The following is a 14,117-nucleotide window of genomic DNA, read 5'->3' as shown; positions in this document are numbered from 1 at the left end:
GTAATATTTTTACTTGTATATTTCAATATAAATTTTTTTCCCTTGGTCAATAGTCCTTTAAATTGAGTTTTCATTCCTCTTGCAGTGTATTTAGGTATTATTCTGCAGAATTAGTTGTATATCTTTTCATTTCAATTCTAGAATTTTATATCATTTTTTATTGTTCATTATTTTTGCCTTATTTGTTCTCGTGTTACTTTGCCATTATGTCTCACATACCGTCAAGTGATACTTTAGTGAATGTCGACACTCAGACCTCTCAGGCTACTACTGCTGGTCCTGTCATCAGTCCTCACAGTTCCTTACCGACTGACAGACCGACTCAGACACCGAGATATTATAGTTATACTCGTGATTCCCTTGATGCGTTACCTTTATTCAATGGCCATGTACATAGTCTTGAAGCATGGTTTGCAGCCATTCGTTCTCGTGCTAGTGCTCTAGCTGAAGGTCCTCCTTCAGAGGAAAGCCTTATCAGAATTGCTAAAGAAGCTCTTTATCGATCTCCTGCTGCTGTTCACGTTGTTGATCTCCTTGATATGCGAGACTTCAGGAATCTTACTAGGTGGTCACAATATGAGGAACTGATTCGTTCTTTCCTTGTCCCAGTAAAAACAGCTGATCCATATGTCGTTCTTAGGGAACTAGTGAATGCTACACCCATGAGTACTGAATCGTTGAGTGCATTTGCTGTTAGATTAGATAAACTTTTATCATCATTTATCAATGCTGTCCAATCATCATCTTTTCTCTCTGAAGAGGCTAAACCATTTACAGAATCAATTGCTAAAATAGCAGCTTTTGGAGCAATTAAAGAATTAATGCCACCTGCTTCTGTGTGTGTTTATGAGGCTGATCCTCCAACTGTAACGATGGAACCACTTACAGCCTTAAATCATGTACGTTCCTTGTGCCCCCAGGGTACTTTCCCTTGTATTAAAAGTAATGTCACAAATATGCCTCAGTCTGCACCACCTCTTGTTTGCGCCACAGAGACAAATCGTAGTCGTCAACCATCTCAGAGATCATCAAGAACCAGTGTACAGAGTCGTTATACACCTCGTAGTATTCATAGCACATTCAGTAACCATAGTCGGCGGAATTGTTACAACTGTGGTTTCCGTGGACATATTGCAATTAATTGTCCTGATAGTTACCCTAAGAGACGTCGTACTGATGATGAGTACTCAGATCTTCCTTACTGTACTTATCATAGAATACATGGACATGACACATCTGAGTGTAATGCTCTCTATAACCTTCAGTACTCTAGATCTTTCCGTGGTCGTTCCAACCGCAGAACCCGTCGAAGTGGCAGATCTCGTGGTTTTCAGAATAACCAGAACCAGGCTCATTCATTCACTTCTCAAACTCACCAGAACCAGGCTCGTTCTTCCAATTCGGGGGAATTCGAGCGCCCCAGTCAAACCGCCCCATGGTGACGGTAGGTGATAATGAGTACACCATCCCCGTTCACAACTCCTTTGAAGCCTTAAGCAGTCTCGAGAATGACAACCCTGCCGAGGTTGTTGCTTCACATGTCTCTGACACAGATGATTTTGGGGATGGAGTAGAACAAGTCTTTTCTGATGACAATCCACCTTTTTGTTTGCACATAACTTCCAATGCAACCATAGGCCCTATAGTGCAAGCATCTGTTTATAATGCGCCCGTTCAATTGTTCATGGACTCTGGTGCGCAAATCAATATTATTAGGTCTAGTTTGTTTAAGGATAAGAAGTTACGACATGTCCTTCTCGTAGAACCGACTCCTGTGTCCTCCCTTAGTGGAGTATCTGGTTCTCACCTGCGTGTCCGAGGTACGACTGCCCTAACCTTTTCTATCCAAGGTAGAGACTTCACTGTTTCCTTCCTTGTTGTCGACCAGATTACTTTCCCTGGTGACCTTCTACTGGGATTTGCTTCCATGCGAGACTTACGCATTGTGCTCGACCCTTATCGATGGCATGCACAAATTGACGACTTGATCGTTCCATTCTGGGGTTACCAGCTTGGATCCGAAATCTGTTATACTGCTGCAGAGTATGATGTACGGATTAAGTCCTTACAAGCTAATGCATTCTCCAGTAGCGTACCCAAGCGGTCAGGCACTGGTAATTCTGTCACTCCCATCAGTGTTCCACCTATACCTTCAGAATTGCAGGATAGTCCGATGCCTCAAGTGTCCGAGGACGCTCAGATTGCCTTGAGTGCTCAACCTATCCCTGCAATGCCTGCTAGTTCGAGTAGTAGTTTCTCCACAGGGGACGCCTTGTCGGAAAACAATTACTTGCAACTAGTAATGCCATCTCTTGTTGACGTCACATGCCGTCTGCAGAAAGACGTTTCTGTTGCGGCTAGTGCTCTCACTAGAGTGTCTGTCGTTGTTCCTAGTGTTCCAGATGGTGATAACGTCCTAGTTGACAGTGATTCCTGCAAAGTAAAAGGTCTATTTGTTGAACCATCCTTACATGTTGTACGAGATAGTAAGATCCATTTCTACCTGGCCAACACTTCTGGTCACAGTGTTCGCCTTAGAGCAAATACCAATCTTGTTGACCTTGTTCACTATCCTTACCCTGTTCAGGTAGAGGATGAGTTGTCACCTGACCAGTGGGTCGGTGCTATTTCTGCCGGGGAGACCACATCCACTGCACTGGATCAATCTGTTCCACCAGTTGAGGAGAAAGACTTAGCTCCCACTGACTTCCCAGATGAAGTCAAGCGTTTGTTGACTCTGTTGAACAAACGTCGTAAAGCCATTGCTTTACCAGGTGAGAAGATGGGTATAACGAACTTATTGTCCCATCGTATTCCACTTGAACCTGGTACTAGACCTATCTACATACCTGCGTACAGAATGCCTCATTCACAAGTTGCTGTCGCAGAAGAATTGATCAATCAAATGCTTGATGATGGAGTTATTGCACCTAGCAATTCACCTTGGAATGCACCCTTGATACTAGTACCTAAGAAGGATGGTACTTGGCGTCCAGTAATTGACTTTAGGAAGTTAAACGCAAAAACCATTCCAGATCGCTTTCCACTCCCTGTACTGGGTGATCTTTTACGTAATATTGGAGATAACAAAGTCTTTTCAACCCTAGATTTGTTACAAGGGTTTTGGCAAGTCCCTCTTCACGAGGACAGCCAAGAACTAACTGCATTCTCCACTCCTACAGGTCATTATCACTACCTCCGAATGGCATTTGGATTACGATCTTCCCCTATCACGTTCTCAAGGCTCATGACTAATATCTTTAGAGGTCTCATAGGTAATGCACTTATGGTGTACTTAGATGACGTAATCGTCATGTCTAAAGACGTGGATACACACTTGAAAAGACTTGATGTAGTACTTGGTAAGCTTGAAGAAGCCAATTTAAAGATCAAACTGTCAAAATGTCAATTTTTCAGATCAGAAATTAAGTTTCTTGGTCACGTAGTCACTCCTAGAGGGGTTACGACTGACCAAAGTAAAGTAACTGCAGTACTAAATTTTCCAACTCCCAAAACTGCTGATGCCGTAAGATCCTTTGTGGGCTTAGCAGGTTTTTATAGAGCTTTCATTGCCAATTTTTCTTCCATAGCTGCTCCTCTAACTGAGTTGCTTAAGAAAGATGCTCCTTTTGTTTGGACCTTCCGTCAAGAAAGAGCATTCCAAACTCTAAAAGAAAAGCTAACATCTGCTCCAATTTTGAAATTTCCAGATTTTTCTAAGCCTTTCTATCTGACAACTGACGCTAGTTCAATTGGCATAGGTGCCGTACTAGCTCAGAAGACCGATGGCAAGTACAACGCAGTTGCATTTGCTAGCCGAGTCCTTACGAAGGCTGAACGTAATTATACAGTAACTGAGCAAGAAGCTTTAGCAATAGTATGGTCTTTAAAGCACTTCCGAGACATTATTTATCAGTACTCTGTTCATGTCTTGACAGATCATGCTCCACTGATACCCTTATTCCAGAACAAACAACCTACTGGAAGGTTAGCTAGATGGACCTTGACTATCCAAGAGTTCAATCCCACCTTTGAGCATTTACCTGGCAAGTCAAATGTAGTCGCAGATGCCTTATCGCGACATGTTAGTATAGTAACTGCAGACCCTCCATTTAGTGCTGAAGATGTAAAGAATGCTCAACGAACAGATCCCATGTGGTCTGGTGTGATTAGATTCCTGCTCCAGGAAGATCTTATTCTGAATGTGAAACCACCAGCACCCATTAGTGACTTTCTCATGAACCAAGAATTACTGTATCGAACAGCAGAGTTGGGTACTCCTAGCAGAAGAGTATACCAGTTAGTAATTCCACAGTCACTAGTGAATGTAGCCTTACAGCTAGTTCACGATGTACCAGGTGTTGCACACCCTGGTATGGATCGTTCAGTAAAACAAGCCAGATTGAAATACTTTTGGCCTCGTATGGCAACTGATATTTCTGAGTATGTTAGGAAATGTAGTGTCTGCATGCAACATAAAGGCAATGCTAATGGTCCTAATCCAATCCAAGTGTATCCAACTACTAGCGAACCTTGGGAAAGAGTTGCGCTAGATTTGTTAACTAATTTCCAATGTTCCCTCCAAGGTAACAAACATCTGTGTGTTATGGTAGACCATTTCACCAGATATTGCGAGTTAGTTCCTATTGCAGACAAGACTGCCGAGACAGTAGCTAAAGCGTTTAAAGAACGCATTATCTGCAGGCATACCACCCCTAAGTCCCTAGTAACAGATAATGGAGGTGAATTCTGTAATGAAATTCTTGAAAAATTGTGTACCTTGTACAAGATCACTAAATCCACCATTGTTCCTCATCATCCTGCCAGCAATGGGTTAGCGGAACGAACCAATAAGAAAGTACTTGATGTCTTGAGAGCCACTATCAATCCCAACAGTGAAACTTGGGATGAAGTTATACCTGATGTGCAGTGTGCTATAAATTCTGCTTACAATGTTTCTATAGGTGACACTCCACATTATGCATTGTATGGTGTAGATAAGCGTTTGCCTTATGAGTTGTTATATTCTAATCCGAAACCAAATTACAACCCTGATGATTTCGTAGCAACTCGTACCAGCTTAGCTCAAAGTGTTTTTAGAAGAATCCGTGAAACACTTCATAAATCAACAGCTGAATTTACAAGAGTCGCAAATACTCGAGTAAAGCCATCCAAAATCAAAGTAGGTTCGAGAGTTATGCTGACTAATTTTAACAAAACGTCTGCAATGCCAAAGCTTGATCAAAAGTTTGTTGGTCCTTATCGAGTAGTTGAACATATCACTGGAAATAAGTATAAGGTTAGAGAGATTAGTACTGGTCAGTATAAAGAATCGCATTTGGATCATATGAAGTTAGTATGTGATGATAATGATGTTCCAACCCAGACTAATGTGACAGACTCTGACAATCCTCCTGATCCTGTACTCTCTTCCTCTGATACTCAGTCAGATGATCAACCTGAATGTCGTTATTCCCTGCGTACACGACAGGTATTGAGAAATCCTCAAGTATCATTTGTAACTTCCAATTCAGATTTGCCTCAAATACAGCATGAGTTAGCCAATGCTACAGAATTTGATCCTCCCAGAGAGGACACCCATTCTGCATATGTCAATCACACCCTAGCAGAGTTGGGGTTAAATGTAAATAACCTGTATAGATGAATAGTTACAGTATCAACTTATCAGTATTCAAGAATTTTTTTTTGTGTTCATGTTCTCTCCGCATTCTGAGAGTTAACAGTCTAGATTTGCGTGCACCGAATCTGCCTTTCTGTTAAACACTCTTTCTTTGTATATATTCCTTCCTCAGAATCCGTAGATCACACGAATACAGATCGATCGATCAAAATTTTTGTTTTTATCACTTGTAATCTCAATGTTGAGTTCGTTGTTCATTTGTTGAGTTTTAAGTTGTACTATAGTATACCTTGTATTGCATTACAGTTTCAGTTACGTAAGCTTTCATTCCAATGTTCTACTTATGTATCTATAATGTTTCATGTTGTGTACTTTGACATTGTATAGAATCAGCCCAAGCCGTATACCTGCCATCTCTAGTTTGTATTAGTTGTATGTCGAGACGACATACATTAGCGTCGCCGAGCTCTCAGTAGTAGTAACCAGTTACCAGTCTAGTAACCAGTTACCGTAACCGTCCGTTGATTCAACTCATATTGTGCTGAGCTGACACTATTTCAAAACACCCACTACGGGGTACTGGCCAGACGGCTAGTCAGTGTTACGAGTGGAAGCAAGGAGATAGGTACGTCTGGCGGGCATTCTCCACATAACAGCAATTATACGTATAACAGCCTACGTGAGTATTTCTACCCTAATCCACGTATCGAACTCCCACATGATAAGCTAACTCACCTCAACTAACTCACCTCAGCTATCTCACCTCAGCTAAGTCACCTCAACTAACTCACCTCAACTAACTCACCTCAACTAACTCACCTCAGCTAACTCACCTCAGCTAAGTCACCTCAACTAACTCACCTCAACTAACTCACCTCAGCTAACTCACCTCAGCTAACTCACCTCAGCTAAGTCACCTCAAATAACTCACCTCAACTAACTCACCTCAGCTAACTCACCTCGGCTAACTCACCTCGGCTAACTCACCTCAACTAACTCACCTCAGCTAACTCACCTCAACTAACTCACCTCAACAAACTCACCTCAGCTAATTCACCTCAGCTAACTCACCTCAACTAACCTCAGCTAACTCACCTCAGCTAACTCACCTCAACTAACTCACCTCAGCTAACTCACCTCAGCTAACTCACCTCAACTAACTCACCTCAGCTAACTCACCTCAGCTAACTCACCTTAGCTAACTCACCTTAGCTAACTCACCTCAACTGACTCACCTCAACTAACTCACCTCAGCTAACTCACCTCAACTAACTCACCTCAGCTAACTCACCTCAGCTAACTCACCTCAGCTAACTCACCTCAGCTAACTCACCTCAGCTAACTCACCTCAACTAACTCACCTCAATTAACTCACCTCAACTAACTCACCTCAGCTAACTCACTCAGCTAACTCGCCTCAGTTAACTCACCTCAACAAACTCACCTCAGCTAATTCACCTCAACTAACTCACCTCAGCTAACTCACCTCAGCTAACTCACCTCAGCTAACTCACCTCAACTAACTCACCTCAACTAACTCACCTCAACTAACTCACCTCAGCTAACTCACTCAGCTAACTCACCTCAGCTAACTCACCTCAACTAACTCCCCTCAGCTAACTCACCTCAGCAAACTTACCTCAGCTAACTCACCTCAGCTAACTCACCTCAGCTAACTCACCTCAACTAACTCACCTCAGCTAACTCACTCAGCTAACTCGCCTCAGCTAACTCACCTCAACTAACTCACCTCAGCTAACTCACCTCAGCTAACTCACCTCAACTAACTCACCTCAGCTAACTCACTCAGCTAACTCGCCTCAGCTAACTCAGCTCAACTAACTCACCTCATCTAACTCACCTCAGCTAACTCACCTCAACTAACTCACCTCAACTAACTCACCTCAGCTAACTCACCTCAACTAACTCACCTCAACTAACTCACCTCAGCTAACTCACTCAGCTAACTCACCTCAGCTAACTCACCTCAACTAACTCACCTCAGCTAACTCACCTCAGCTAACTCACCTCAGCTAACTCACCTCAGCTAACTCACCTCAACTAACTCACCTCAGCTAACTCACCTCAGCTAACTCACCTCAACTCACCTCAACTAACTCACCTCAACTAACTCACCTCAACTAACTCACCTCAACTAACTCACCTCAACTAACTCACCTCAACTAACTCACCTCAACTAACTCACCTCAACTAACTCACCTCAACTAACTCACCTCAACTATCTCACCTCAACTAACTCACCTCAACTAACTCACCTCAGCTAACTCAACTCAACTAACTCACCTCAACTAACTCACCTCAACTAACTCACCTCAGCTAACTCAACTCAACTAACTCACCTCAACTAACTCACCTCAGCTATCTCACCTCAACTAACTCACCTCAACTAACTCACCTCAACTAACTCACCTCAACTAACTCACCTCAGCTAAGTCACCTCAGCTAACTCACCTCAACTAACTCACCTCAACTAACTCACCTCAGCTAACTCACCTCAACTAACTCACCTCAACTAACTCACCTCAACTAACTCACATCAACTAACTCACCTCAGCTAACTCACCTCAACTAACTCACCTCAACTAACTCACCTCAGCTAACTCACTTCAACTAACTCACCTCAACTAACTCACCTCAACTAACTCACCTCAGCTAACTCACCTCAACTAACTCACCTCAACTAACTCACCTCAGCTAACTCACTTCAACTAACTCACCTCAACTAACTCACCTCAACTAACTCACCTCAGCTAACTCACCTCAACTAACTCACCTCAACTAACTCACCTCAACTAACTCACCTCAGCTAACTCACCTCAACTAACTCACCTCAACTAACTCACCTCAACTAACTCACCTCAACTAACTCACCTCAACTAACTCACCTCAGCTAACTCACCTCAACTAACTCACCTCAACTAACTCACCTCAACTAACTCACCTCAACTAACTCACCTCAAGTGCTGTTAAGTGCATTTTTCCGTGACCAGATCGAGTTAAGGAGCCGTTCTTGGGTAACGCAAGTGTTCCTTATTGTAGCACAAGTGTTCCTTATTGTAGCACAAGTGTTCCTTATTGTAGCACAAGTGTTCCTTATTGTAGCACAAGTGTTCCTTATTGTAGCACAGGTGTTCCTTACTGTAGCGCAAGTGTTCCTTGTGTAGCACAGGTGTTCCTTACTGTAGCGCAAGTGTTCCTTGTGTAGCACTGGTGTTCCTTACTGTAGCGCAAGTGTTCCTTGTGTAGCACAGGTGTTCCTTACTGTAGCGCAAGTGTTCCTTGTGTAGCACTGGTGTTCCTTACTGTAGCGCAAGTGTTCCTTGTGTAGCACTGGTGTTCCCTATATAATGTGGATAGCACTGCTCCTTGCATAAAGCGGACATTTCTGGAGCATCAGCAGTGACACCGATGAAGTAGCACTGGCACTGTTGTAGTATCACTGGCACTGTTGTAGCAGCACTGGCACTGTTGTAATAGCACTGGAACTGTTGTAGTATTACTGGCACTGTTGTAGTATCACTGGCACTGTTGTAGTATCATTGGCACTGTTGTAGTATTACTGTCAGTGTTGTAGTATCACTGGCACTGTTGTAGTATTACTGGCACTGTTGTAGTATCACTGGCACTATTTAAGTATCAAGGAACTCGGTAGCACAGAGGTAGGTAGCCTCCTGCACACACAGTAACAATGAGAAAGTAACTGGGTTACTTTTGAAGGAAAGTAACTCGTTACCGTATAACACCCAGAATCATTTAAAGACAGAAGATATGGATTCACTGTCATTATAAAGGGTAGAGAGAATGAGAGAGGGAGGGAGGGAGAGAGAGATAGCTTTTAAATAAGGTAGTGATTGAGGATAGCGAGAGGGAGAATGAGAATTGTCGTCTGTGGCTGTCCAAGGCAGACTGATACTTCTCACTCTTGCCTGGTTCCTGGTATTCACCTTCATCTCTCCCCCTCCCTCTTGTTCCTTCTACTCATCCCTCTCCCCTGCTACTACCCCATTTCTCTGCTTCTACCTTCCTGCTCCACTCTCCCAGGTACGTGGGAGAGTGTGTGTACTCGCATGTATGGACTCACCTACATGTGCTAAACACACTATCGAGTACATGGGAGAGACAAGCTTCTCTCTCTCCCATGTGTGGGATATTTGTGTATTGTTCCAGCCTTTGTGTTTTCTGTATGTGATTGCAGGGGTCAAATGCCAGCTCCTGGCCCCTCCTGTCAGCTGGTCTCTACCGGGTTCCCTCTCTCCTGGCCTGGAGACACTAAGTATGGATCCTACATGTGTGTGTACAATTGTCTGGAACCAGTTTTTGTTGATCTAACCATCAGTTTTAAACTTAACACTATTTTTACGCACTCTTTTACACTGTTTCATTATTTTACACTGTTTTACATTGTTTTACATTGTTTTACATTGTTTTACATTGTTTTACATTGTTTTACATTGTTTTACATTGTTTTACGTTGCTTCTTAGATGCTGATGGGAGTGTCAAGGTGTTCATCTAAGATTTTTTCTTCATTACCAACAGATAGACCCCTGGCTGTCTTCAAGACCCCTGGCTGTCTTCAAGACCCCTGGCTGTCTTCAAGACCCCTGGCTGTCTTCAAGACCCCTGGCTGTCTTCAAGATCCCTGGCTGTCTTCAAGACCCCTGGCTGTCTTCAAGATCCCTGGCTGTCTTCAAGACCCCTGGCTGTCTTCAAGACCCCTGGCTGTCTTCAAGACCCCTGGCTGTCTTCAAGATCCCTGGCTGTCTTCAAGACCCCTGGCTGTCTTCAAGATCCCTGGCTGTCTTCAAGACCCCTGGCTGTCTTCAAGATCCCTGGCTGTCTTCAAGACCCCTGGCTGTCTTCAAGACCCCTGGCTGTCTTCAAGACCCCTGGCTGTCTTCAAGATCCCTGACTGTCTTCAAGATCCCTGGCTGTCTTCAAGATCCCTGGCTGTCTTCAAGACCCCTGGCTGTCTTCAAGACCCCTGGCTGTCTTCAAGACCCCTGGCTGTCTTCAAGACCCCTGGCTGTCTTCAAGACCCCTGGCTGTCTTCAAGATCCCTGGCTGTCTTCAAGACCCCTGGCTGTCTTCAAGATCCCTGGCTGTCTTCAAGACCCCTGGCTGTCTTCAAGACCCCTGGCTGTCTTCAAGATCCCTGGCTGTCTTCAAGACCCCTGGCTGTCTTCAAGACCCCTGGCTGTCTTCAAGACCCCTGGCTGTCTTCAAGATCCCTGGCTGTCTTCAAGACCCCTGGCTGTCTTCAAGACCCCTGGCTGTCTTCAAGATCCCTGGCTGTCTTCAAGACCCCTGGCTGTCTTCAAGACCCCTGGCTGTCTTCAAGACCCCTGGCTGTCTTCAAGATCCCTGGCTGTCTTCAAGACCCCTGGCTGTCTTCAAGACCCCTGGCTGTCTTCAAGACCCCTGGCTGTCTTCAAGACCCCTGGCTGTCTTCAAGACCCCTGGCTGTCTTCAAGACCCCTGGCTGTCTTCAAGACCCCTGGCTGTCTTCAAGACCCCTGACTGTCTTCAAGACCCCTGGCTGTCTTCAAGACCCCTGGCTGTCTTCAAGACCCCTGGCTGTCTTCAAGACCCCTGGCTGTCTTCAAGACCCCTGGCTGTCTTCAAGACCCCTGGCTGTCTTCAAGACCCCTGGCTGTCTTCAAGACCCCTGGCTGTCTTCATGGCCCCTGGCTGTCTTCAAGACCCATGGCTGTCTTCAAGATCCCTGACTGTCTTCAAGACCCCTGGCTGTCTTCAAGACCCATGGCTGTCTTCATGGCCCCTGGCTGTCTTCAAGACCCCTGGCTGTCTTCAAGACCCCTGGCTGTCTTCAAGACCCCTGGCTGTCTTCAAGACCCCTGGCTGTCTTCATGGCCCCTGGCTGTCTTCAAGACCCATGGCTGTCTTCAAGATCCCTGACTGTCTTCAAGATCCCTGACTGTCTTCAAGACCCCTGGCTGTCTTCAAGACCCATGGCTGTCTTCAAGATCCCTGACTGTCTTCAAGACCCCTGGCTGTCTTCAAGACCCCTGACTGTCTTCAAGACCCCTGGCTGTCTTCAAGACCCCTGGCTGTCTTCAAGACCCCTGGCTGTCTTCAAGATCCCTGACTGTCTTCAAGACCCCTGGCTGTCTTCAAGACCCATGGCTGTCTTCAAGATCCCTGACTGTCTTCAAGACCCCTGGCTGTCTTCAAGACCCCTGGCTGTCTTCAAGACCCCTGGCTGTCTTCAAGACCCCTGGCTGTCTTCAAGATCCCTGGCTGTCTTCAAGACCCCTGGCTGTCTTCAAGACCCCTGGCTGTCTTCAAGACCCCTGACTGTCTTCAAGACCCCTGGCTGTCTTCAAGACCCCTGGCTGTCTTCAAGACCCCTGGCTGTCTAAAAGACCCCTGGCTGTCTTCAAGATCCCTGGCTGTCTTCAAGACCCCTGGCTGTCTTCATGACCCCTGGCTGTCTTCAAGACCCCTGGCTGTCTTCAAGATCCCTGACTGTCTTCAAGACCCCTGACTGTCTTCAAGATCCCTGGCTGTCTTCAAGACCCCTGGCTGTCTTCAAGACCCCTGGCTGTCTTCAAGACCGCTGGCTGTCTTCAAGACCCCTGGCTGTCTTCAAGACCCCTGGCTGTCTTCAAGACCCCTGACTGTCTTCAAGACCCCTGGCTGTCTTCAAGACCCCTGGCTGTCTTCAAGACCCCTGGCTGTCTTCAAGACCCCTGGCTGTCTTCAAGACCCCTGGCTGTCTTCAAGACCCCTGACTGTCTTCAAGACCCCTGGCTGTCTTCAAGATCCCTGGCTGTCTTCAAGACCCCTGGCTGTCTTCAAGACCCCTGGCTGTCTTCAAGACCCCTGGCTGTCTTCAAGACCCCTGGCTGTCTTCAAGACCCCTGGCTGTCTAAAAGACCCCTGGCTGTCTTCAAGATCCCTGGCTGTCTTCAAGACCCCTGGCTGTCTTCAAGACCTTTGGTTGTCTTCAAGACCCCTGGCTGTCTTCAAGATCCCTGACTGCCTTCAAGACTTCTGGCTGTCTTCAAGACCCCTGGCTGTCCTCAAGAGAGAGCTAGACAGACACCTAAAGTCAGTACCTGACCAGCCGGGCTGTGGCTTGTACGTCGGTTTACGTGCGGCCAGCAGTAAGAACCTGATCAAGGTCGGGCCACGGGGGGCGTTGACCCCCGTGGCCCGGTATACTTATCTCGTCTTTCAATATGTGTAATAATTACATTTATACTGAGTTAATATTTTTAACTTTGTTCCCACATATTATGTAGGTGTGATGAGTGATGTGAGAGACCATCTTGTTACATAAGGTGGTGTCTTAACCAGGTTCTCAGTAACAGTGTTACCGAACACAAAGGCACAATACCGTGACTGGAACAAATAACCCGCACATAAGAGAACCTCATGACGATGTTTCGGTCCGACTTGAACCATTAATTAATTAGATAATGGTACAAATCGGACCGAAACGTCGTCATGAGATTTGTTTTTCTCCCAATGTGCGGGTTAATTGTACATTAACAGTGTTGTTCAAGACAACTGTATCTGAAGGCAAGACTTGTCTTTAGTAACCTAAACTGGTGTGGGTGGCATCCTGGGTGTTAGTGGACTGGTGTGGGTGACATCCTGGGTGTTAGTGGACTGGTGTGGGTGGCATCCTGGGTGTTAGTGGACTGGTGTGGGTGGCATCCTGGGTGTTAGTGGACTGGTGTGGGTGGCATCCTGGGTGTTAGTGGACTGGTGTGGGTGGCATCCTGGGTGTTAGTGGACTGGTGTGGGTGGCATCCTGGGTGTTAGTGGACTGGTGTGGGTGGCATCCTGGGTGCTAGTGGACTGGTGTGGGTGGCATCCTGGGTGTTAGTGGACTGGTGTGGGTGGCATCCTGGGTGTTAGTGGACTGGTGTGGGTGGCATCCTGGGTGCTAGTGGACTGGTGTGGGTGGCATCCTGGGTGTTAGTGGACTGGTGTGGGTGGCATCCTGGGTGTTAGTGGACTGGTGTGGGTGGCATCCTGGGTGTTAGTGGACTGGTGTGGGTGGCATCCTGGGTGTTAGTGGACTGGTGTGGGTGGCATCCTGGGTGTTAGTGGACTGGTGTGGGTGGCATCCTGGGTGTTAGTGGACTGGTGTGGGTGACATCCTGAGTGTTAGTGGACTGGTGTGGGTGACATCCTGGGTGTTAGTGGACTGGTGTGGGTGGCATCCTGGGTGTTAGTGGACTGGTGTGGGTGGCATCCTGGGTGTTAGTGGACTGGTGTGGGTGGCATCCTGGGTGTTAGTGGACTGGTGTGGGTGGCATCCTGAGTGTTAGTGGACTGGTGTGGGTGGCATCCTGGGTGTTAGTGGACTGGTGTGGGTGGCATCCTGGGTGTTAGTGGACTGGTGTGGGTGGCATCCTGGGTGTTAGTGGACTGGTGTGGGTGGCATCCTGGGTGTTAGTGGACTGGTGTGGGTGGCATCCT

General features: G+C 46.2%; 1 protein-coding gene across 1 annotated transcript in view; it reads right to left on the bottom strand.

Annotated features, from left to right (window-relative positions):
• Positions 1-9,590, bottom strand: part of LOC128684698 (solute carrier family 23 member 1-like) — a 66,033-nt gene extending 56,443 nt beyond the window's left edge. Inside the window, exon 1 of the mRNA XM_070099412.1 lies at positions 8,618-9,590. Coding sequence (XP_069955513.1) covers positions 8,618-8,638 — 21 coding nt within the window. The 5' untranslated portion in view covers positions 8,639-9,590. The remainder of the gene's footprint in view (positions 1-8,617) is intronic.
• Positions 9,591-14,117: the final 4,527 nt, after the last annotated feature.

The sequence above is a fragment of the Cherax quadricarinatus genome, chromosome 5, assembly GCF_038502225.1.
Source record: "Cherax quadricarinatus isolate ZL_2023a chromosome 5, ASM3850222v1, whole genome shotgun sequence".
In the NCBI taxonomy this organism is placed as follows: domain Eukaryota; kingdom Metazoa; phylum Arthropoda; class Malacostraca; order Decapoda; family Parastacidae; genus Cherax; species Cherax quadricarinatus.
This window is presented reverse-complemented; position numbering and strand designations above follow the sequence as displayed.